The following is a 23,207-nucleotide window of genomic DNA, read 5'->3' as shown; positions in this document are numbered from 1 at the left end:
GAGCTTCTGTCTCATCTAAAGCCTAAACTTGTTTATGGCCAGTTTATATCTATTTGTTCTTGTGTCTACATTGCGGCTTTTGTTAATTCCTCTGTAATAGTTATCCCTCTGATGCAGTTAGAGAGAGCAGTCATCTCTCTCTCCTCAGCCTTCTTTTGGTTAGGCTAAATGAACGTATTTCAGTCTCCTCTCCTAAGTGAGGTTTGTTAGGGGGCTTATTCCTTCACCCACTTACTTCCCTGGTCCTACTCGCATGAACAGAGAGCAACAATACCCAAAGTCCAAAGGTGCAAACAATTCGATGTTTATTGGGGTGAACTTCCAGCAAGCATGATTCCAGTTCCCTTCCTTAGTATCCTCCTTCCCAGCTCTGACACCACAGAGCCTTACACCTGTGTCCCGTTCCTGCCCTTAGCCAAACATGATTCCAATTTCCTTACTCCCATTCCCCCAGCCTCACACACCCACCCACCCCCATTCCCAATTCCCCCCACACACCTGCCACCCACCCACCCCCTGACTGACTGCAGACTATATAGTCAAACTTGAGTTCTGCTTAGCTATACCTTAACCAATCATTTTACTTAAATTTAACTACCCAATCCTAACATATTGGTACATGATTAGCCAACCAATTATATCCCACCACCTTAAGTAGTTGACCCCCAGCAAAATTAATTATACAGCAGACAGGAACAATCACAGAACCAGACAGAGATTATACAGACAGACAAACAATAGCAAAGTGGGAACTATAAATGACAAAACAATACAGAAGTGAGGATTTCACATCCCAGCTATTGATAAGTGAGTTCTTGCCAGGCAGGATGCTATCAAACTAAGTTTCCTTTTACATTTGCTAGGCACTTCCCTTTCTCTGGAGGGGATAGGAATACAATCCTGTCCTGATAGTGCCGAACAGCCCAATAGCACCTTATTTCAATGTGACTAGTTTGGAATGTGAGGATGTGACCGTTCGCTTCCCAGCTTATGGCTGCTTCGCCAGAGGCCTTGGCCTAAGAACAGGGCCTCAGATTGTCACAGTAAGAGAAGGACCTTACACTGGCCGACAGTGATTTTGATGCTCTCTTTTATACCTCTCTAACTAGCTTAGTGATAAGAATACTGTTAGGATATAGATATTCAGGCCTGTCTGCAAAGGCCTGTACTTTAAGAATTTAGGTGTATTCTTGTTGCCGGCATCCAGTGCCGAGAGGCTGAACAACAGCTTCAGTTGGTTCGTTACCCGGTGTGCTACACCCAATAATCACAACGGGGTGGAGAAGCAGAAAAGTTTATTTGCAGCTGCAAAAAGGTACAGGGAGAATAAAATCTCAAATCCTGCACACAGAGCAGGAAGTTACACAGGCTTTTATACATCCTTTTTCCCAGCATACTTATCCAATAGCAAGCTGCCCCAAGTATCCATATAGCCAGCCAATCCAGTTCCCAGCTAGTTCCCTGATTCTCTGTATCATTTGTTAAACTATACATAAAGCTGCTTTATTCAGCATTGTTCTTCCATATCTCCCCTGTTTGGCCTTGCTTAGTTTTAGGCAGTCTGACTCTGCAACATATTGTTGCAGATTCTTAGCATAACTGCTGTGTGTGCCTCCAGGCGGGGGGGCCAAGGACACTTGGGCCTAGTACGCAGAGCTGCTGCAAGTGCCTCCAGGCAGGAGGGGGGCCAAGGACACCTGGGCCTAGTGGGAGGGGGCTTTATCGACACTCGTGGTCTTCCATCCCCTCGAGTTACCTAGTGGCCATGCCCCAGTGTCCCCAACATTCTTATCACTTGGCTAGTTCCAGAGGTATAAAAGAAAGAATCAAAACCACTGTCTGCGAGTGTAAGGGCCTTCTCTTACTGTGACAGTTTGTGGCCCTGTGCTTAGGCTTAGGCCTTTGGCTAAGCAGCAGAGGCAGCCATAAGCTGGGAAGCGAACAGTCACATCCTCACATTCCAAACTAGTCACATTGAAATAAGGTGCTATTGGGTTGTTAGGCACTATCAGGACAGGATTGTATTCCTATCACCTCCAGAGAAAGGGAAGTGCCTAGCAAATGTAAAAGGAAACTTAGTTTGATAGCATCCTGTCTGACAAGAACTCACTTATCAATAGCTGGGATGTGAAATCCTCACTTCTGTGTTGTCTTGTCATTGTAGTTCCCACTTTGCTATTGTTTGTCTGTATAATCTCTGTCTGGTTCTGTGATTGTTCCTGTCTGCTGTATAATTAATTTTGCTGGGTGTAAACTAATTAAGGTGGTGGGATATAATTGGTTACATAATCATGTTACAATATGTTAGGATTGGTTAGTTAAATTTCAGGAAAATGATTGGTTAAGGTATAGCTAAGCAGAACTCAAGTTTTACTATATAATCTGTAGTCAATAAGGAAGTGATTGGGTGTGGGTGGGCATGGGCATGTGGGTGAGGGAGATGGGAACAGGGAATGGGAGTAAGGAAGTTGGAATCATGTTTGGCTAAGGGTAGGAATGGGAACAGGGACACAGGTGTAAGGCTCTGTGGTGTCAGACCTGGGGAGGAGGATACTAAGGAAGGAAACTGGAATCATGCTTGCTGGAAGTTCACCCCAATAAACATCGAATTGTTTGCACCTTTGGACTTCGGGTATTGTTGCTCTCTGTTCATGCGAGAAGGACCAGGGAAGTAAGTGGGTGAAGGAATAAGCCCCCTAACAAATACACCTAAATTCTTAAAGTACAGGCCTTTGCAGACAGGCCTGAATATCTATATCCTAAAAAGGTTACCCATTTCTCTGGATATACTAGTAGCCCTTCTCCATATCTGGTCCAGTTTGAATTCATCTTACACATGGGAGACTAGAATTGCACACAGTATTCCAGATGAGGTCTCACCAGTGCCTTGTATAATGGTACAAGCACTTCCCGATCTCCACTGGAAATACCTCACCCGAGTATCCCATGACTGGGTTAACCTTGTTCCCAGCTGCATCAGAGTGAAATCTCAGAGTCATCCTATGATCAAGCAATACACCCAAGTCTCTCTCCTTCTCTGTTGCTTCTAGCAGATAAGTGCCCAGCTTTCAGCAATAATTCTCATGGTTAGTCCCCAAGTACATGATTTAAGCACAGAAGCAACGGCCTTTACAACTACAGCACGATCTTTATGCTACTTTGAAATTTTAGCAAATGGCAAATTCATTGCCTTGTGCCTCCCTATAAACCACCAGGCTTCCATTCATTATTGTGCCAAGCCATCACACAATGCTTTTTGCAGAGAGTAACAAAAAGCATGATCCCTGCTGCCATCTTCTTACAGTCCAAGACTCTGACCTTGCAACACTCCATTTTAGGATGCAGGAGTACACAGGTGCACCCAGTCAGGCAGAGCAGGGACTCAAACCCATGTCTCCTAGATCTCAGGCGAGTGCCCATGCATTTCAGGATACACATGCCTTTCTGCTTTTTCCATGAAGAGTTTTGAGGCATTGGTTTTGCCTACTGCAGAATGAACATTGACATTTAATGAACAGTTTGTGTTGCTTGGCCAGCCCTCAGCCCGTGCTTAACTCCATGCATGCGTGAAGTCATTACCACATGCACATTAAGTGTCTGCAGGATCCGGTCCCACAGTAGGCTACCCTAGAAGGTGCTCATAGAGGGGTTAGAACAGTTACACCACGTTAGCGTGACAGTCCCTGTGGGTTCTACAGTAGGTGGAGGGTGTTGACGTAGTAGGAGCAGTGGGAGAGAGGATTTTAGCTGTTGGAAGGGGATTTGGAGAGGAGCTGGAGGGCTGTAGTTTCCCCAGGCGAGATAGAAGGAAACTAATGCAAATGGAGAAGGGTAGATTGCCGTGTAGACAGAGGTGAGTGCGTAGATGTAGCCGAGGTAGCTTTGGCCTCGCCAGATCAAGCAGTAGAGCAACAGCAGCACAGGCTACCCACTGGAGTACGACCCAGAGTCCCAGCTAGTCTTGTATAGGCCATGCTTCCACTACCGTTATTTCAACTAGCTTGATGAAAGCTAGCTCACTTGGGTCTGTGTGTGCGCACTACAGCCACGCTTTGGAATGCCCCATAGATATAGCTTAAGGGTCAAGAAGCAGGAGATACCAGTTATGGGGCAGGATGCTTAAGGTCTTGAAGCATCAGGTTTCCCAGTCACTAACACAATGGGGAAATCTTCTCCACCTCCTGTAAGCTAGGGGCTGGCCACAGCCCCCACAGAAGACACAAGGGTTTCTAGTTACCAGACTTAGGCTTGTCCCCCAGCTGGCTCACATGGACTTCATGTGAGACTGGCAAGCGCCAGTAGTTCTTATTGCGTGCCCAGTGGAGTTAGAATCCAGCTATTCACAGTAAAGTTAATCAAAAAGTCTCTAGTTCGGCTGAGTGGCTTCCCCTCCCCCCAGATAGGACCCCAGGAGTGAGAGAAAGCCATTTGATTTACCTTGTCTAGTGCTAGCTTGCAGTCTTCTTCCTGTCCTCTATGCCACATCCTATTCTGGTGTCTATCCCTGCAGAGAGGTCTGTTCTGCTGCTGAATGGGGAAGAGCTACAAGGCCAGTAGTAGACCCCTGGCCTCAACAACTGCTGTTCCCTCCCCCAGAGGGACACGCTACCACAAGACATTAGTGCACTCCACAGATTTTATTTCTGCTCCTCTCCCTTATTTTACAGTCATCTGCCATGGAAGATTTGGGACCTTGTCATCCAGCTGCTTCTCCTATGGAGTAGTGTCACAGTAACGAGAGAAGCCACAACCACCAATGAAAGCATGGCCAGAAGCATCAGGGTCAGGTCCAGTCTGGAGACAGGGTCTGAAGGAGGAGGAGGAGGGGAGGTTAAGACAATCCAGATTTCTGTAGGGTCTAAAGTGTGGAGATGACACCTAGACTTCCCTGCCCCAGTGGTGCTCCCCCTACCGCTTAGGCCAGCCTTCATCAGAAAGATACTTGAATTGTCAACTCACTTTTTAGACTGTGAGCCAGCACCACCATCCCATTGATGGCCATCCAATAGAGGGCAGAGGCAATGCTAGCCCCAGTGCATTGAGTGCCACAGAGGCTCAGGGCATACAAGTCACCATTGAGGTGCCATAGTGTCCCCCCCACCTCCCCCAAGTTTGCTGGTTTTTGAGACATCCTATGAATGTCCATAGGATAAGGATATAACCCAACATTGGCCCACTCATAGGAAGCACTCACAGGTATGGTGTCAGCCAGCATTAGCTTACATATGGATCATCAAGGAGTGACTTCTGCATGTAGCCCCCCCTCCCCCCATGAACATTTATATTAGAACCCCCTAGACAGCATTGACTTGCTGTATTCCAGGTTACTGTGCAAGATGCCAGTTGTCCTACTAGGGTTTAACAGAAACCTCACCCTTGTTCTCATAGACGTGCTCTCTCCACGGCTCAGGGCTCTCCTGGAAGATCGCAGGGCCAGGAGAACTCACCAGGTCCTGGGGCTCTCCTGTCCCATTGTTGATATCCAGGAACCGGCGGCCTCCTGGCAGATGGAATGGAGAGTTAGGGAGCTGTCTGTCCAACGCACTCACAACCAGAGGGCCCATCGTGATGAAATGCAGCGTCACCATGGACTCAACCATGAGCCCTTACAGGCCTCCTGACAGGTTGTGGTACCAGGTATTAGATCTTCCTGAATTGCTTATTTGAAGTGTGGGAGAAGTTGGGAAGAAAGGCCATTTCATCAGGAGCAGCAGACACTCCACTCTCCAGAGGCAATTTCTAGTATTGTCTCCTACATAGGGCAGTTGTAGGAGATTAGGCCATTTACCTCTTCGTGTTAGCCCATCATACCCTAGCTAGCGCTACAGGACATGGTAGAGGTACAGAATGAGCTGGGCTGAATGCCTTGCAGTCATGTATAGCACAGGGCTGGGCAAACTTTTTGGCCTGAGGGCCACATTAGCACTGTAAAACAATATGGAGGGCCAGGTAGGGAAGGCTGTGCCTCCCCAAAGAGCCTGGCTCCCTCCCAATTCCTGCCCCCCGACTGCCCACCTCAGAAACCCCCTCTGCCCCCCAGCTCCTTGTCTCCTGACTGCCCCCTCCCAGGACCCCTGCCCCTAACTGCCCCCTGGAACTACATCCCTATCCAACCCCCTGCTCCCTGAGAGCCCCCGCTGGACTCCAAAGACTATCCAATGCCCCCTGACTGCCCCCCAGAACCTCTGCCCAATCCAACCAGCCCCTGTCCCGACTGCCCCCTGGCACCCTCTGCCCCTTCTCCAATCCCAACCCCCTTATGATGCTGCTCAGAGCAGTGGGAGCTCACAGCTCCTACCGGAGCAGAGTGCTGGAGGCGTGCTGAGGCTGCGAGGGAGAGGGACAGCACAGGAGGGGCTGGGGGCTTGCCTCCCCGGCCGGGAACTCAGGGGCTGGGCAGGATGGTCCTGCGGGTGGTAGTTTGCCCACCTCTGATATAGCAGGACAGGCAGATCTCTGTTCACTATGAGTCCTCTGGTATTTGGGATGGGAGCTTGTAGAAACCCACATGGATTTCAGACCACTCCGACTTACTTGTAGCAGCTCCTGATGGGCACAGGGTCCTGCAGGGCTCCAGCCGGGAGGGGTAGCAAGCTGAGGCGCTACAGTAAATGTACACCTAAAATCCACACAAGTGAGAATGGAGTTAGTGAGTGACTGGCCAGTGCTGGTAGGAGCCAGGAAGTAGATCCACAGCTATCGGTTTGGTTCTGCATGTGCAGCGCCTCAGCAGAGACTGAGGAGGTCAGGACCTGACTAAAATAGGAGCTCCTGCCCCTGCACTCCGACTTCCCCCTCCTCACCCGCTTTATATGTGGGCCCCTTCTCACCTCTCCCTCAAGTGCCACCTGGGAGGCGGAGTCCACAAAGGCAAAAGTGGAGAGGACGAAGCGCTGGTGGTGAGTCGGGAAGGGCAGCTCAGATGAGGCAGGGCCCACGGGCACAAGCTGGGTTCTGTAGTTGTCTCCCAGGAACGGGCACCTGGGAGCAAGACATGAGAGAAGGGTGGACCAAGGAAACCGCCTTCCTCCTCCCCAAGCCATGCTCCCCCTCCATCCCAGCCACTCACCCGTCCACCAGGATGGGCCACTGCGGCTGCTGCAGGGGGTTAGCGCTTGGGGTGGCCCAGCACTGGTGCAGAACCAGAACCAGGGACGGGTCTGTTCTGTGCAGGATGCGAACCTCCATGTAGACAGGGTCCCTGAGCACCTTCACCACAGGGTAGTCTCTCTCTGTGAGATAGGATCTGTAGCTCGGGTCTGTGGGGGAGAGGGTAGGAGGAGAGCAGAGCTGAGACACCCGTGGTCCTTCAGGGGGATGGGATCTCCGTGCTGGAGTGAGGGGTCACCTACCTGTGGCGATGCGCAGCTCAAGCCGGAGGGGTCCTGCCTGGGTGACTGGAGCAGGTGTGGGGGGCAAGAAGACCTCGACCTGGACTGGCAGAAAGTCACTGGCATTGTAGATGCAGCGAGCATGGAGGCTGCACAGGAGAGAGCAGAGGGAGGAGACAGGGGCTGATGCTCTGTGACTTCAGATTGAGGCCATGTGGTTTCTGGCAGTGACCTTATTAGTGCTTGAGACAAGCAGGATCAGGCCCTATCAGTACTTGGATGGGAGACATCCAAGGATGCTAGTGGATCAACCCTTTTAGTAACTCAGATGTTCTTCCCTCCAACTCAGGGACTCAGCAGGAGTGTCTGAGCACGGCCACATGGGGGCCTTCTCAGACAGGCTAGAAGCACCTGCTTACTTGTCCTCACATCTCTTTTGGCAGCATTCTCAATGTAAGCAGGGGAATAGTCCTGCTCTTGTGGGGAACTTTCCTGGCTTCTGCACTACCCCAGTGAAGTGGGCTAGCGAAAGGATCCGAGTCCTCGCTCCCACTTCCTTTACCCAGTGGCCTCCCTGCCCTTCAGGGCTCCCCTCCACTCTCCTGTCTGGCAGAGTCCTTGTAACCCCAACAAGGCTAGGCCCAGGATTCTGGGGGGGGGGCTCGACCCCCAACCCTGCTGTGGTCACCTAGGACAGGGGCTAGGGTGTCCCCACTCTGGGGTACTCTCTCTGCACTGGGCACTTCTGACCCATGACCATTACATACAAGCATTGGCCTCTCCGCATTGTTCCTGGGGACTGTCACTCTCAGGGTCCTGATTTCCCATAGATCCTTCCCCTTTTAGTACTGGGAGCTAGCCAACCAGTACACCCCACTGAATGTTAGTAAGGGGGCAACAGTCCTTACATCAAGCTTTCTTTCTACCAACCCTGTAGGCAGTTATTAGTCCCTCAGGGTGGCCCCATGGAGCCCTTCTCGGGTCAGGCTGGCTGTGCCTACTTGCCATTGGAGATCGCACAGCAAGTGGCATTTACAATCATAAGATTAGGATTGGAAGAGCCCTCAGGTGGTCAGCTAGTCCAACCCGCTGCTCAAAGCGGGACCAACCCCAACTAAATCATCCCAGCCAGGGCTTGGTCAAACCCATTCCAGTGCTTCACCATCCTCCTAGAGGGATAGTCCCATCCTCAATAGCCATCCTAGACCTCCCCCACTGCAGCTTGAGACCATTGCTCCTTGTTCGGTCATCTGCCATCACCGAGAACAGCCAAGCTCCATCCTCCTTGGAACCCCTTCAGGTAGTTGAAGGCTGCTATCAAATCCCCCCTCACTTGTCTCTTCTGCAGACTAAATAAGCCCAGGTCCCTCAGCCTCTCCTCATAAATTATGTGCCCCAGCCCCCTAATCATTTTTGTTGCCCTCTGCTGGGCTATCTCCAAATTTTTCCACATCCTTTCTGTTGGTGAGGGCCCAAAACTGGACACAGTACTCCAGATGGGCTTCACCACTGCTGGAGAGAGGGGAATCATCACTTCCCTCCATCTGCTGGCAATGCTCCTACTAATGCACCCCAGTATACCAGTAGCTTTCTTGGCAAGAAGGGCCCACTATTCATTCGTAGCCAGCTGCTCGTACACTGTAAATCCCAGGTCCTTGTCTGTAGAACTGCTCCTTAGCCAGTCGGTCCTCAGCCTGTACCAGCGAATGGGATTCTTCCCTCCTAAGTGCAGGACTCTGCACTTGTCCTTATTGAAGCTCAGATTTCTTTTAGCCCAATTTTCCATTTTTCTAGATCTCTCCCCCCAACTTAGTGTTATCCATTAACTTACACCCTCAGCAAGCCATCCCATCATCCAGATCATTAATGATAATGAACAAAACCAACCCCAGGACAGACGCCTGGGGCATGCCGCTTGATACCAGCTGCCAACTAGACAGAGCTGTTGATTGCTACCCGTTGACCTTGATGATCTAGCCAGCTTTCGAGCCACCTTTAATTCATTCATCCAGGCCCTACTTCTTTAACTTGCTGTCAAGAACACTGTGGGAGACTGTAACAAACTTTGTTAGAGTCAAGGTATATCATGTCCACCGCTTTCCCCACATGCACAGAGCCAGTTCTCATCATAGAAAGCAATCAGGTTGGTCAGGCATGACTTGCCCTTGGTGAATCCATTTCGGCTGGTCCTGATCACCTTCCTCTCCTCCGAGTGCTTCAGAATGGATTCCTTGACAACCTGCTGCAGGATTTTTCCAGGGACTGAGGTGAGGCTGACCAATGTTGGCATTTGATCAGACAACGTAAAACCCTGACTCTTGGACAGTCAGCTGCACAGAGTGTCCTTCCCTTCACAAAGCAAGATTTTGCACCATGCCCCATTAGGGATCAGGTGCATTGCCCCACTCAGAAAAGGGGATGTCTGTGACTGCAGGGAATCCATACCTGTAGAACATCCCCTAAGTCCTTTGGTGGTCAGGAGAGGCTGCTGAAAAATTGATGGATCAGATCTTTGCCAGGGGAAAGGATCTGGCCTCACGCTTCCACTGTGGAAGGGCTGAAGACTGCTCACCATCACTTCCTTGCTAGTCAACAGAGCAGGCCAACTTACATGAAGGTGCTGTCCCGGGTGATGGAGCCATCCGGCCCAGTCCGGATGTCGATGCCAGAGATCAGCTGGTTCTCATAGATCAGTTTGTCATGGATCACCTGGAAGAGTGGAGACATGGGGCAGGTTAGTCCCCCAAGCCCCTGAGCAGAGCACTCACCCTGGCTTCCCGTGGGTGTCCCCTCACCTGGACTGTGGTGCCGCACTGCATGAGGGGGAAGCGGAAGATCACAAAAGCCTCAGTCATCCTGATGGGGTCACACCCTGCCTGGGCATAGGCTAGCCGGACACTCTCCAGGATGATGGGGTGATCAGACATGTCCCTGGAGACCACCAGAACAAAGTGACCATCCAGGAGGCACTGAACAGTGACTGCAACACAAAGGAGCAGGATTAAGTATAGGTGTTCCTGGTAGAGGAATTGGGCAAGAGTTCCATGCCACACTCAGGATGATAGATTGGAGAAGAGCCATGAGAAATATTAGAAAACAGGCCTTGTAGTGACCAAATTCTGTCTCTTTAGACAGAGAGAAGGTTAAGGGGTGACTTGATTACAGTCCAAGTATTTAAATAAGGTGTAGATCTGAGAGCGAGGGTAGTTAACTCTTGGAATGGTTTGTCCAGGGTCATGGTGGATTCTCCATCACTGATAAGGCAAGACTGGATGTCTGCTAAGAGATCTGCTGGAGGAATTATTTCAGGGAAATCCTATAGCTTGTGTTATACAGGAAGTCGGACTAGTGATCACAATGGTCCCTTCTGGCTTTGGAATCTATCAAATGAAGCCCCATGGGGGTAAGTGGGTTTGTCTGAGACAGCATGATTGCAGCTCATGTTGTGCAGGAACGGGACACAAGCCGGCAGAGTTATCCATCGATCTGATGATGGAGCACCAGCCTGTACCGTCTGATGGGTCTTCCTCTGCCACCACACATTTGGTGTTGGCTCTCAAGATCTGCCAGGCATTGGGCAACTGAGGAGAGACCGTGATGTAGGAAGGAATCCCTTTGCACACAACCGATGCCAGCTGCAGCCTAGGGTGAGAGTTACAAAGACATTGCATCCAAGTCTAGTTCACCATGCTAGTAGGTGGTGACCAAACTCATCTGAGACGTACGGTGTGTCACCAAGCTTCCCAGGACAGAGATGACAAAAGGCTCCATAAGCTGACATGAGGGCAGGTCTACCTGTGTTGCCATAGTAGCAGGGAGTGGTGAGGTCAGTCTCATCATAACAGCAGCCAGCCTGGAAGCAAGGAGCTTGGCCTGGGGCATCCGCACAGGGCATCTTCCCAGCCACCACACGGCACTGCTCCTCTGTGAGATGCGCCCCTAGAACAGCAGGGTGTGGATTAAGGAGAGCTAGAGATCCTCTAAAGGGATCGCAAGAGACCCTTCCCCAGAGACTAAGATCTGTAGTGACCTCTGCACAAGTGGCTGACCTCAACACCAGTCCAACCCTCCTCCCCTTCCCCAAAGGGCTGCAAGAGCTCCCACAGTGGTCCTCCATCCCAGCTCACCCTGCCCCCCACAACCATAACCTCAAACCACATACCACCTCAGACAGCATTGTGCTCAGATCCTCACCCCTGTCCTCCAGATGTAGGATGTTGCCCTTCTCTGATAGCAGGCTTAACATGTCACTTGGAAATTCAGGCTCCTGATCTGCTGCTGTGTCAAAGGAGAGTCCCCACCCACACCCTACAGCCCCCTCAACACAGCCAGCAGTGTGGTCAACTCTAATTTATCACTTAGCAGTTCTGGGGTGGGTTTCTCTAGCCATCTCATGAAATAGTGAGCAGACGCCTGCTCTATGCATTTTTCCTTTATTGAAGTCACCATCTCCCTTTATGGACGATGGGGCAGAAGCTAGCAGGTTGGCCACCATTTCCCCATAGCCGATCAGAGGAAAGTGTCCCTCATAAACATGGCTGCGAATTTCTTTCATGAGACTGAAGCTGTACCTACAGGCAAAGTGGATGCCACTCTGGTTTAGGGGGAGGGCTAGACAGGACTCTAGGAGAATGAGGGACTAAGAGCTGAGAAGAGCCTGTGTGAGACACATGGGGGGGGGGGGGGGGGGAAGGAGACAGATTGCAAGCAGATGTGGGGGTGAGATATGAAGGGATACAACATCAGATCCCAAACCCTGGGATACTGGAGGAACAGGGGAAGCCCCTCTGAGCAGCCAATGGCAAGGACACATTGGTGCATGTGTGACTGGATTTTGCGCCAAAGAAGCTCAGACTTTGGAAGCAAGTGCCTTCCCTCTAAACTTTGAAAAACCAGAAGGCAAATAGCCACCCCTTCCCCTTCAAATAAACTGGGGGCGGGTGGGGGAACAGTATGATTTCTAAACGAATCTCATTTTTGATCATGGCTTACAACACTGTCAACACCAGCTCTAACATGGCAGCCACAAGCAAGCAACAAGGTTCAGCTCCTCTGAAGACCACCACAGGAGTCAGAAGTGGACCATGAAACCTTCCATTAGAGGGGACCCACATGCACTCAAACCAGTTAGAGGTCACAGACACCCCCACACACCTATGTTGCTTGGTGGAGGATATATTTGGGGCACCGGGCGCACCAGGCCCGGCTGCGGCTGGGGCACCGGGCGCACCAGGCCCGGCTGCGGCTGGGGCACCGGGCGCACCAGGCCCGGCTGCGGCTGGGGCACCGGGCGCACCAGGCCCGGCTGCGGCTGGGGCACCGGGCGCACCAGGCCCGGCTGCGGCTGGGGCACCGGGCGCACCAGGCCCGGCTGCGGCTGGGGCACCGGGCGCACCAGGCCCGGCTGCGGCTGGGGCACCGGGCGCACCAGGCCCGGCTGCGGCTGGGGCACCGGGCGCACCAGGCCCGGCTGCGGCTGGGGCACCGGGCGCACCAGGCCCGGCTGCGGCTGGGGCACCGGGCGCACCAGGCCCGGCTGCGGCTGGGGCACCGGGCGCACCAGGCCCGGCTGCGGCTGGGGCACCGGGCGCACCAGGCCCGGCTGCGGCTGGGGCACCGGGCGCACCAGGCCCGGCTGCGGCTGGGGCACCGGGCGCACCAGGCCCGGCTGCGGCTGGGGCACCGGGCGCACCAGGCCCGGCTGCGGCTGGGGCACCGGGCGCACCAGGCCCGGCTGCGGCTGGGGCACCGGGCGCACCCGGCTGCGGCTGGGGCACCGGGCGCACCAGGCCCGGCTGCGGCTGGGGCACCGGGCGCACCAGGCCCGGCTGGGGCACATAGCGCATGGTCTCCTCTGGGGTTAAGTCACGTTCAGTGGGCTTGGGGCAGGTCATGTTCACATCATAGGTGGCAGCGACGGCCCTGGCGCTCAGCAGTTCCTCCACTCGGACTTGCAGGTGGTTACGCCCATCCTGCAATGAAGAGACACCAATCAGTCAGTACTGTGGCCTAACAGACTCTCTGTAGGCGCTAAGCACAGCGCCTCCCAGCTGCACAGGCTGCTGTGACTGCAGGTATGGACCCATCTCCAGCTTCTGTTGTTGCTCAGGTACACTGGGGTGAGGCGTGCCAACCCCCCTCACCTTCTTCTGCACATGACAGCCATTGTAGCCAGCTGAGAAGATCATCGCTCCTTGCTCGCCAGATGTGACCCAATGGAGACAAATGGAGCAGTTGGTAACTTCGAAGGGTGTCCCAAACTCATCTGTGGAGAGAGTCATACAGGTCGTGGGTAAGGAAGAGTTCAAGCCCTTGATGAAGCTTAGCCAAGTAGCCATGTTTGGAACAGTGACTGTGGTTTGTCACATCCTTCAGTTTAGTGGAGTTTAGCATGGTGGGAAGCAGCTCCGAAGATACAGGACGGCCGTCATTTACCAAGTCTGACCTAGAGCCAGGAGTGTTAGGATATAGATGTTCAGGCCTGTCTGTAAAGGCCTATACTCTCAGAATTTAGGTGTATTCTTATCACTTGGCTAGTTCTAGAGGTATAAGAGAAAGAATCAAAATCACTGTCTGCTGGTGTAAGGGCCTTCTCTTACTGTGACAGTCTGAGGCCGTGTTCTTAGGCTAAGGCCTTTGGCTAAGCAACAGAGGCAGCCATAAGCTGGGAAGCAAACGGTCACATCCTCACATTCCAAACTAGTCACATTGAAATAAGGTGCTATTGGGCTGTTCGGCACTATCAGGACAGGATTGTATTCCTATCACCTCCAGAGAAAGGGAAGTGCCTAGCAAATGTAAAAGGAAACTTAGTTTGATAGCATCCTGTCTGGCAAGAACTCACTCATCAAGAGCTGGGATGTGAAATCCTCACTTCTGTATTGTTTTGTCATTTATAGTTCCCACTTTGCTATTGTTTGTCTGTCTGTATAATCTCTGTCTGGTTCTGTGACTGTTTCTGTCTGCTGTATAATTAATTTCGCTGGGTGTAAACTCATTAAGGTGGTGGGATATAATTGGGCACATAATCATGTACCAATATGTTAGGATTGGTTAGTTACATTTCAGGAAAATGATTGGTTAAGGTATAGCTAAACAGAACTCAAGTTTTACTATATCATAGAATCATAGAATATCAGGGTTGGAAGGGACCCCAGAAGGTCATCTAGTCCAACCCCCTCCTCAAAGCAGGACCAATTCCCAGTTAAATCATCCCAGCCAGGGCTTTGTCAAGCCTGACCTTAGAAACCTCTAAGGAAGGAGATTCTACCACCTCCCTAGGTAACGCATTCCAGTGTTTCACCACCCTCTTAGTGAAAAAGTTTTTCCTAATATCCAATCTAAACCTCCCCCACTGCAACTTGAGACCATTACTCCTCGTTCTGTCATCTGCTACCATTGAGAACAGTCTAGAGCCATCCTCTTTGGAACCCCCTTTCAGGTAGTTGAAAGCAGCTATCAAATCCCCCCTCATTCTTCTCTTCTGCAGGCTAAACAATCCCAGCTCCCTCAGCCTCTCCTCATAACTCATGTGTTCCAGTCCCCTAATCATTTTTGTTGCCCTTCGCTGGACTCTCTCGAATTTATCCACATCCTTCTTGAAGTGTGGGGCCCAAAACTGGACACAGTACTCCAGATGAAGCCTCACCAATGTCGAATAGAGGGGAACGATCACGTCCCTCGATCTGCTCGCTATGCCCCTACTTATACATCCCAAAATGCCATTGGCCTTCTTGGCAACAAGGGCACACTGCTGACTCATATCCAGCTTCTCGTCCACTGTCACCCCTAGGTCCTTTTCCGCAGAACTGCTGCCTAGCCATTCGGTCCCTAGTCTGTAGCGGTGCATTGGGTTCTTCCGTCCTAAGTGCGGAACCCTGCACTTATCCTTATTGAACCTCATCAGATTTCTTTTGGCCCAATCCTCCAATTTGTCTAGGTCTTTCTGTATCCTATCCCTCCCCTCCAGCGTATCTACCACTCCTCCCAGTTTAGTATCATCCGCAAATTTGCTGAGAGTGCAATCCACACCATCCTCCAGATCATTTATGAAGATATTGAACCAAACCGGCCCCAGGACCGACCCTTGGGGTACTCCACTTGATACCGGCTGCCAACTAGATATGGAGCCATTTATCACTACCCGTTGAGCCCGACAATCTAGCCAGCTTTCTACCCACCTTGTAGTGCATTCATCCAGCCCATACTTCCTTAACTTGCTGACAAGAATACTGTGGGAGACCGTGTCAAAAGCTTTGCTAAAGTCAAGAAACAATACATCCACTGCTTTCCCTTCATCCACAGAACCAGTAATCTCATCATAAAAGGCGATTAGATTAGTCAGGCATGACCTTCCCTTGGTGAATCCATGCTGGCTGTTCCTGGTCACTTTCCTCTCATGCTATATAATCTGTAGTCAATAAGGAAGTGAGTGGGCATGGGTGGGAGGGGATGGGAACAGGGGTGCGGAAATTGGAATCATGTTTGGCTATGGGCAGGAATGGGAACAGGGACAGAGGTGTAAGGCTCTGTGGTGTCAGAGCTGGGAAGGAGGACACTAAGGAAGGAAACTGGAATCATGCTTGCTGGAAGTTGCCCCCAATAAACTTCGAATTGTTTGCATCTTTGGACTTCGGGTATTGTTGCTCTCTGTTCATGCGAGAAGGACCAGGGAAGTAAGTGGGTGAAGGAATAAGCCCCCTAACAAGGAGGGGGGAGAGTGGCCGAGCCAGGCCAGGCCATCCCATCCCATCCTTGGGCATGACAACAGGGAGGTGATCGCCCACAGAGGGCGCAGGATCCAGGCGTCTGGAGCTCAAAGGGCCGAGTTACACCAGAGCTTGGGATACCCAGCCACATTTTGGTATGTCCTTTTACAGTCTCCCCCCAGCAGGGTTCCCTCTTTACCCTCTGCTATTTGTGGGTCACGGTCAGCAGGCTGTTGTGAGGAAAGACTTTGCTACCTGGATTCAACCGTTAGGGCTATCTCCAGTCTTTTCTCCAGGGGACTGGAGCCACAGACTCTCACTTCAGGAGACCAGGGTACTCAAGATTTGAGGGTAACAGCCAGGCCACCAAGAGACACTAGAGTAGGACCTTCTTGTTCCCTTCTTAAAGCTCTCATTACATACTGTAGAAGTAAGAGGTTTCCACAAGAGACCCATAAAACCCTCCTGCATGTCTAAGAGGGCAGACGAGCAGGAGGCTTCTTAGCTTTCTCATGAAGCAGCCAGGCAGCTACTTACCCACAACTTTGAAGCGGACGGTGCGGCCCTGGCTGGGAAAGACCAGCAGCTGCATCCCATAGTCTCCACAGTTATACTCATGTTGCAGGACAGAGAAACTGACCCTGTGGAAGTCCCCCTGCCCAAGGGCTATCCTTAGGGACCAGAGCAGCACTAAGCCCACAAAATACCTACAGCCCAGCCCCATAGCTGAAGATGCTAAGAAAGAAGCCCGTCTAGCACCACTTCTCATAAGGGGAGAAGCTGTGGGACCGGGGCTTTGTAGGGTGAGTGGTGGGGAGGGGGCGGGGTGTGAATCAGATGAGCAGAGAGGCAGCACCTGGGGAGCTGCCTGGTGCTGGGGAGGGGCCGGGTGAAAAGTGCAAAGCTCAGGGTGAAAGGGAAACATAACCATCGAACCCTTCAGCCCTAAGACCCCCCTCCCATTGAAGCCTCCTGTTACGCTACCTTTTCAGTGTTGCCAGCTCTCAGGATTTTATTGCAAGTCCCATGGTAACTGATGTTTTATTTCAAGCCCCATCTCCTGGAAACAAGGAACTAGCTGAGAACCTCAGTGTGCATTCAAAAGAAAAGTAAGTTTCTTGCCCGCACAGTTGCAGAGAAAAGCTTAAAAACAGGGCTCAAGCACACCCCAAGTGCCCCAAAAATCAGAAGGCCAAGTTGCCTGGAATCGAGGGGTCTAGTCAGTGTATCCTTCTGGGATCGGATGATTTAGTTGGGGATTGGTCCTGCTCTGAGCAGGGGGTTGGACTAGATGACCTCTTGAGGTCCCTTCCAAGCCTGATATTCTATGATTCGAAGCGGGCGGGCAGGCACAAGGTCGAGTCAGTGTGTAGGTGGCCATGGTATTGAATGAGGCCTTTTTCTTTCTTGTTCTGTGGGATTAGGTTATTGAAAAACTGGAGTGGATACAGAGAAGAGTCACAAATGCAATTTGCCGGCTGGAAGAAGTGCCGGCTAGCAAGAGATTCTCAGTGCTCAGTCAGTTTAGGTTATCGAAAAGGAAATCAAGAAGTAGCTCAAGTACAGTGCCCAAGTACATTCATAGGGCGAAAAGACTGGCTAATAAAGGGCTCTTTAATCGAGTGGAGAAGGGTAGAACAAGATCCAGCGGTTGGAAGTTGGAGCCAGCCAAATCCATGGACGATGCGTACAATAGCCTGGGGAGGCTGTACCTCCGCAAAGAGCCCCGCGTGGCCCTGCCCATGCTCCGCCCAAGGCCCCCTCCTTCTGCTGCTGGTAGTTGGCCCCAGGCCAGGCAAGCAGCCTGCTCCTCTTCCGGGAAGCCTGCTGGGCTGGGGCTGGGGCTGGGGCTAGGGCGGCTAGGACTTGGGGTGGCTGGGGCCGCACCACCCAGTTCTCCAGGGCTGGGGGGAAAAGGAGGGCTGCCCGACGCCCACCCAGTGGTCTGGTGCTGGGGAGCAGCCCACCCACCCAGTGCTGCGGGGCTGATGGGGCAGCCTGTCTGGTGCTCTGGGTGTGTGTGTGCGCCCTGGCGCTTTGGGGCTGGTGGTGCTTGGGCAACCCGGGATTGGAAGGGGGGGCTGGTAGCCGTGGAAGGGAGGGATTCTGGGCTTTGGGGTGGGGCCTCAGGCTGAAGGGTGGGCTGGGCCAGGGGCTAGCCTCCCCAAGCCTGTGGTTCACCCACCGTCCATGGCCAAATCTAAGGTAGACGTAAGGCACACATTTTGAAGGGTGACTAACCCTTGGAACAGACGACCACTCGAATTGATGGAGTCTCAATCAGGCTATGTCTACACAGCTGCAGTGCTGCCCTGTAGTGCTGAAACATACTGCAGCAATGCTGTCGTAAATCCACCGCTCCCAGAGGTAGGACGATGGCAGAGTTCTTCCAGTGAGCTCATGGCATCTACCCTAGGAGAGAGGTTGGATTAACTACGTCTCTCAGGAGGGTGAATTTTTCACAGCCCTGAGGGACACACCTGGGTCAACCTAACTTTCTAGTGTAGACCAGCCCACAGGCGGCCTGTCTGGAAGACGCTTTACTCAGACACAAGTTATCGGGCTCCATGCAGAGGTAACAGGGTGACATTCTCTGGTCTGTGCTCTGCTGGAGGACAGATTGGTTGATCTAAGGGTCCCTTCTGGCCTGAAAATCCATGACCCTATGAAAAAAACCGCTCAAGTGTATTTTTTATGTGAAAAATCTTGTGATTTTTGCAGCAATCTCTTGATTTTTGGCTCTTTGGGGTTGGGGCTCCCCGTCTCATCTCCCTCGCTCTTTCTGCCCTTCTCACTGCTGAGAATTTCGCCAACCCTGAGCGCTCAAAAATCATGAGTCCCCCCAAACTCCTGAGCTTCCCTTAAAAATCATGAGATTTTAAAAATAACAAATTTGTGGCTATTTTAAAATGCTTTTCTGGCTTTTGAATCTGCGGAGGTCATGCTTTGAAGCTTCTCTGTCTCTACAGTTATTATGTATTTGTATTCCTGCAGTGCTTAAGAGCTCCGGTCATGGAGCAGGACCCCATTGGGCCAGGCGCCATACAAACATAAAACAAAAAGATGAGGCTCAAACCCTTTTTTTAAAAGGAAAGCTGATGTTCTGGTATGTTCACCTGACTCCAGGAGCTGGAGCTTTAAGAAAAGCACAAAGTATTGCATCACTCACAATAACATGATGAGAGTTGGTAACTCCGTCTCTGCTTCTTCCCTACTTCCCTGTTGTGTTGTGAACACTGGGGCGGGGGGGCATCGGGGGAGGAATGTAAAACTCACTCAAAGATGCTTTATCTTTGCGGCAGGGTAAGCAAGGTGTGTAGAGAAACTGCTCCTGTGACTGGGGAATGGAGAACGGGCCCCTGAGCCTGATGCTAACAGCTGCCAAACACGCCTCCCTCACAGCTCTGCTAGTACTCTTAACTCTGACCTACACACATGCTGCTAGTCTGGTCTTCTGTCCCACTGCTCTGCACCCCCTTGCCCTGTATGTCAATCTCTGGCTTGCAATTTTAACTGCTCCTGCTTGGGCCCACACTGAGATTTAAACTCCATGATCTTCAGAGCAAAGACCAGGCGATTTTGAACGAAAAGGACTAACCATCTCTAGGGAGTGGCTGTAGCACACTCATTAACATCCATGTGAACCAGCCCCTAGAGAGCAACAGATCCCCAAGCTCCCCTCATGCGAGTGACATCGTCATCTCCGTACAGGTGTAGTCCTGGCCCCTAGTCACCCTGGTGCTTTATCCCTTCACCAATCCCATAAGGGACACCAGCTGAGACCTAACATTACATGCCATACCTTTGGAAGGATCAGGCCTCCTCAGTGCTGAGTAGGGAGATCTGTGGGCAAAACCCAGGAGGTCCAGAAAACAGTGGTGTTAATTCACTAGGAGTCACTGCGTTCTGTCTGAGTCAGTGTTGGAACAGGGCTCTGGCGTGGTGCCAGGGGCTGATGGAGGTGCCATTGTTCTGATGAGGTGTGGAACTGAGGCCCATGATTGTTTATGATTTTACAGCTCTTTTAAAATAAGATTAAGGGGGTTAGCCCTAGTGGCCTGTGCAGAGTGCAAGTTAGGGGTGAAACTAGTCATAAATTAGGGAGGCCTCATACCAGGCCTTGAAGAAACCTAACCTGGCCAAGTATGGAGCTCCACAGACCGAGGCAGGCCTCAGCCTGAGCTGTGTGAAACCTGAGGATGCGCTGCAAGGACACCTCAATAGGCTTAGGCCTCTTGAGCTTCTCTTGCCTGGTGGTTTTCCTAGGCTCCGTCTGTCTTTTTCTCATGGCACTACTACCCCTCAGTACGTTTACAGTACAAAATTATTTCAAAATTATTCTATTCGAATTTTCGGAAGCTATTTTATACGTTCGGTCTTCTGTGTCCCTACTAAAGCGGGTGAATTTGGCAGATTGCGTCCACAGTACCAAGGCTGGCATCAAATGTCAGAGCGGTGCACTGTGGGTAGCTATCCCACAGTTCCCACAGTCTCTGCCGCCCATTGGAATTCTCTGGTAAGCTCCCAGTTAAGCATGATGGGGCAAAAACATTCTGGCGGGTGTTTCTGGGTGTGTGTCACCAGAAAGCTACGGCAGACAATCGTTTCGCCCCTTTTTAGCATGCAGACGCCATACTGCTTTCAGCAGACGGTGCACCACTGCTCTCCTGCTACGATAAATCCACCTCTCCAACTCAACTCTGCTCGGCCATTGTGAATCAAGCAACACAGCTTCTGCTGCCAACTCTGCTCTCCCGCTATTGCCACGCTTGCGAGCTTCTCCATGTTGTCTGTCCTGGGCTCCCACCTCTGTGAAAGCCACAGAAGACAACCATTGTCAGTCTTTGTTCGGCTACCGTGACCCAAACAGCACAGCTTCCGCTGCCACTCTGCTCTCCTGCGTTTTGCACCCCTTTTCCAGGATTACCCGTGCAAGCGCCATAGCCATGGAGCCCGATCAGATCTCTGCTGCATTTTGACCATTGTAAATACCTTATGCATTATCCAGTAGTATGTGCAGTACCTGCAAGACTGGTCAAGGAAGTGATGACAGCACGACTACTATACTGATGAGGACACGGACACAGATGGCACGGCATGTGGTGATTGGGAGATCATGGTGCTAATGGGGCAGGTTCATGCAGTGGAACGCCGATTCTGGGCCCAGGAAACAAGCACAGACTGGTGGGACCGCATAGTGTTGCAGGTATGGGATGATTCCCAGTGGCTGCGAAACTTTCATATGCGTAAGGCCACTTTCATGGAACTTTGTGACTTGCTGTCCCCTGCCCTGAAGCGGAAAGACACCAAAATGAGAGCAGCCCTCACAGTTGAGAAGCAAGTGGCCATAGCCCTGTGGAAGCTTGCAATGCCCGACAGGTACCGGTCAGTCGGGAATCAGTTTGGAGTGGGGAAATCTACTGTGGGGGCTGCTGTGCTGCAAGTAGCCAATGCAATCAATGACCAGCTGCTATCAAGGCGAGTGACTTTGGGAAACGTGCAGACCATTGTGGATGGCTTTAATGCGCTGGGATTCCCTAAGTGCGGTGGGCAATAGACGGAACACATATCCCCATCTTCGCCCTGGAACATCAGGGCAGCCAGTACATAAACCGCAAGGGGTACTTTTCCATGGTGCTGCAAGCACTGGTGGATCACAAGGAACGTTTCACCGACATCAATGTGGGATGACCTGGAAAGGTGCATGACGCTCGCATCTTCAGGAACTCTGGTCTGTTTGAACAGCTGTAGGAAGGAACTAGGGGCTGCATTGAAACATTTGCGCCTGCTGCAGGAGAAGAAAAAGGGAGAGTAGTATTTTAAAAGATACAGTTTAGAGAACAAAGGGGATGCTGTTTCTCAGTGAAACAGGCAATTCATAATACACAGCACGTGTTCTTTCTGTACAAGGTCTCATTTTGCCTCTCATACTGAAGTGCCTGCCACTTTGGTGTTAGTAAGCCATCACATGCGGCCGGGCAACAGAATTCAGCTTGCAGCTCCTTGATTTTTTGTACAACACTGTTCTGTGTCCCTGGAGTAGCCTCTTTCCGTCATGGCAGTGGAGAGTTTAATGTACGTATTTGCGTTCCTTTTTTGGGAACATAGTTGTGCCAGAAGAGATTCGTCTCCCTAACACACAATGAGATCCAGTACCTCCCGTTCGGACCAAGCTGGAGCTCGTCTGCGAATCCGGGACTGCGTGGTCTCTTGAGATGGTGGACTCTGCACGGTCTCCTGTGATGGTGGACTGTGCTGATGGTGACCATACAGGAAATTTAAAAGTTGGAGAGGGAAGGCTTAGCTAACTGCAGTCCTGGAAAGCACACTGCCCCCCCCCCATCACTGCCCATCAGCCAGTACTGACCCCCAGTTTTGCATCATTTAAATACACCATTGGGTTGTTGGAGGAAATAGCTTATTACTATTGTTCTATCCTGGCACAGATCAGTGCTGGCAATCCTGATGCAAAAATTATAGCTTGCACCACTCCCTATGGATTGTTTCTGGTACCCTAAGGCAATCATGTGTCTTACTTCTGTGCCAAGATGATACCAAGTCTTTCATGTGCACACAGGCACACATCCAGTTGCATGCAACTTGTATCTCCAGTGTTGCGTTATTGCTTATAGTTGGCTGTCCGCTGCCATTGTTGAGCTTTCAGGGAATCCCCTCTTTTCTGTCACAGACTTTAAGGCCAGAAGGGACCATCATGGTCATCTAGTCTGACCTCCTGCGCATTACAGGCTACAGAACCTCACCCACCCACTCCTGCAATAGACCCATGACCTCTGTCTGAGTTAGTGATGTCCTCAAATAATGATATAAAGACAAAACTAAACAGAACCCCCACATTTACATTAGCTTAAACCTGCAAGTGACCCGTGCCCTGTGCTGGAGAGGATGGCAAACTCCCACCCACAGGGTCTCTGACATGGGGGAAATTCCTTCCCAATCCCCCAAAATGGTGATCAGTGAGACCCTGAACATGTGGGCAAGACCCACCAGCTAGATACCTTGGAGAAAGAATTCTCTATAGTAACTCAGAGCCCTCCCCATCTAGTGTCCTGTAACCAGCCATTGGAGAGATTTGCAGCTAGCAGTCACAGATCAGCCGTGTGCCATTGTAGGCAGTCTCATCCTACCATCCCCTTCATAAACTGATGAA

General features: G+C 51.5%; 1 protein-coding gene across 1 annotated transcript; it reads right to left on the bottom strand.

Moving 5' to 3' along the window:
• Positions 1-5,351: 5,351 nt before the first annotated feature.
• On the bottom strand, positions 5,352-16,763 carry LOC142072430 (zona pellucida sperm-binding protein 1-like). Its single transcript, XM_075129084.1, has 12 exons — positions 16,577-16,763; positions 13,475-13,596; positions 13,151-13,303; positions 12,486-12,972; positions 11,127-11,270; positions 10,127-10,311; positions 9,943-10,040; positions 7,353-7,480; positions 7,070-7,259; positions 6,831-6,981; positions 6,535-6,619; positions 5,352-5,500 (listed from the first exon to the last, which is right to left on the bottom strand). The coding sequence occupies exons 1-12, from the start codon at positions 16,761-16,763 to the stop codon at positions 5,352-5,354; spliced, it is 2,079 nt and encodes a 692-aa protein (XP_074985185.1).
• Between the last annotated feature and the right edge of the window lie 6,444 nt (positions 16,764-23,207).

This window comes from Caretta caretta, chromosome 6, assembly GCF_965140235.1.
Source record: "Caretta caretta isolate rCarCar2 chromosome 6, rCarCar1.hap1, whole genome shotgun sequence".
In the NCBI taxonomy this organism is placed as follows: domain Eukaryota; kingdom Metazoa; phylum Chordata; order Testudines; family Cheloniidae; genus Caretta; species Caretta caretta.
Note: the sequence above shows the minus strand (reverse complement) of the source record. Positions and strands in the feature narration are given on the sequence as shown.

Coding starts and splice junctions, on each gene's coding strand:
- LOC142072430 (XM_075129084.1), bottom strand. CDS start 16,763: ATGGGGCTGGGCTGTAGGTATTTTGTGGGCTTAGTGCTGCTCTGGTCC. Junction 13,304..13,474: donor GCTGTCATGTGCAGAAGAAG/GTGAGGGGGGTT, acceptor TCTTCATTGCAG/GATGGGCGTAACCACCTGCA. Junction 11,271..12,485: donor TCCTCCACCAAGCAACATAG/GTGTGTGGGGGT, acceptor CTGCTGTTCTAG/GGGCGCATCTCACAGAGGAG.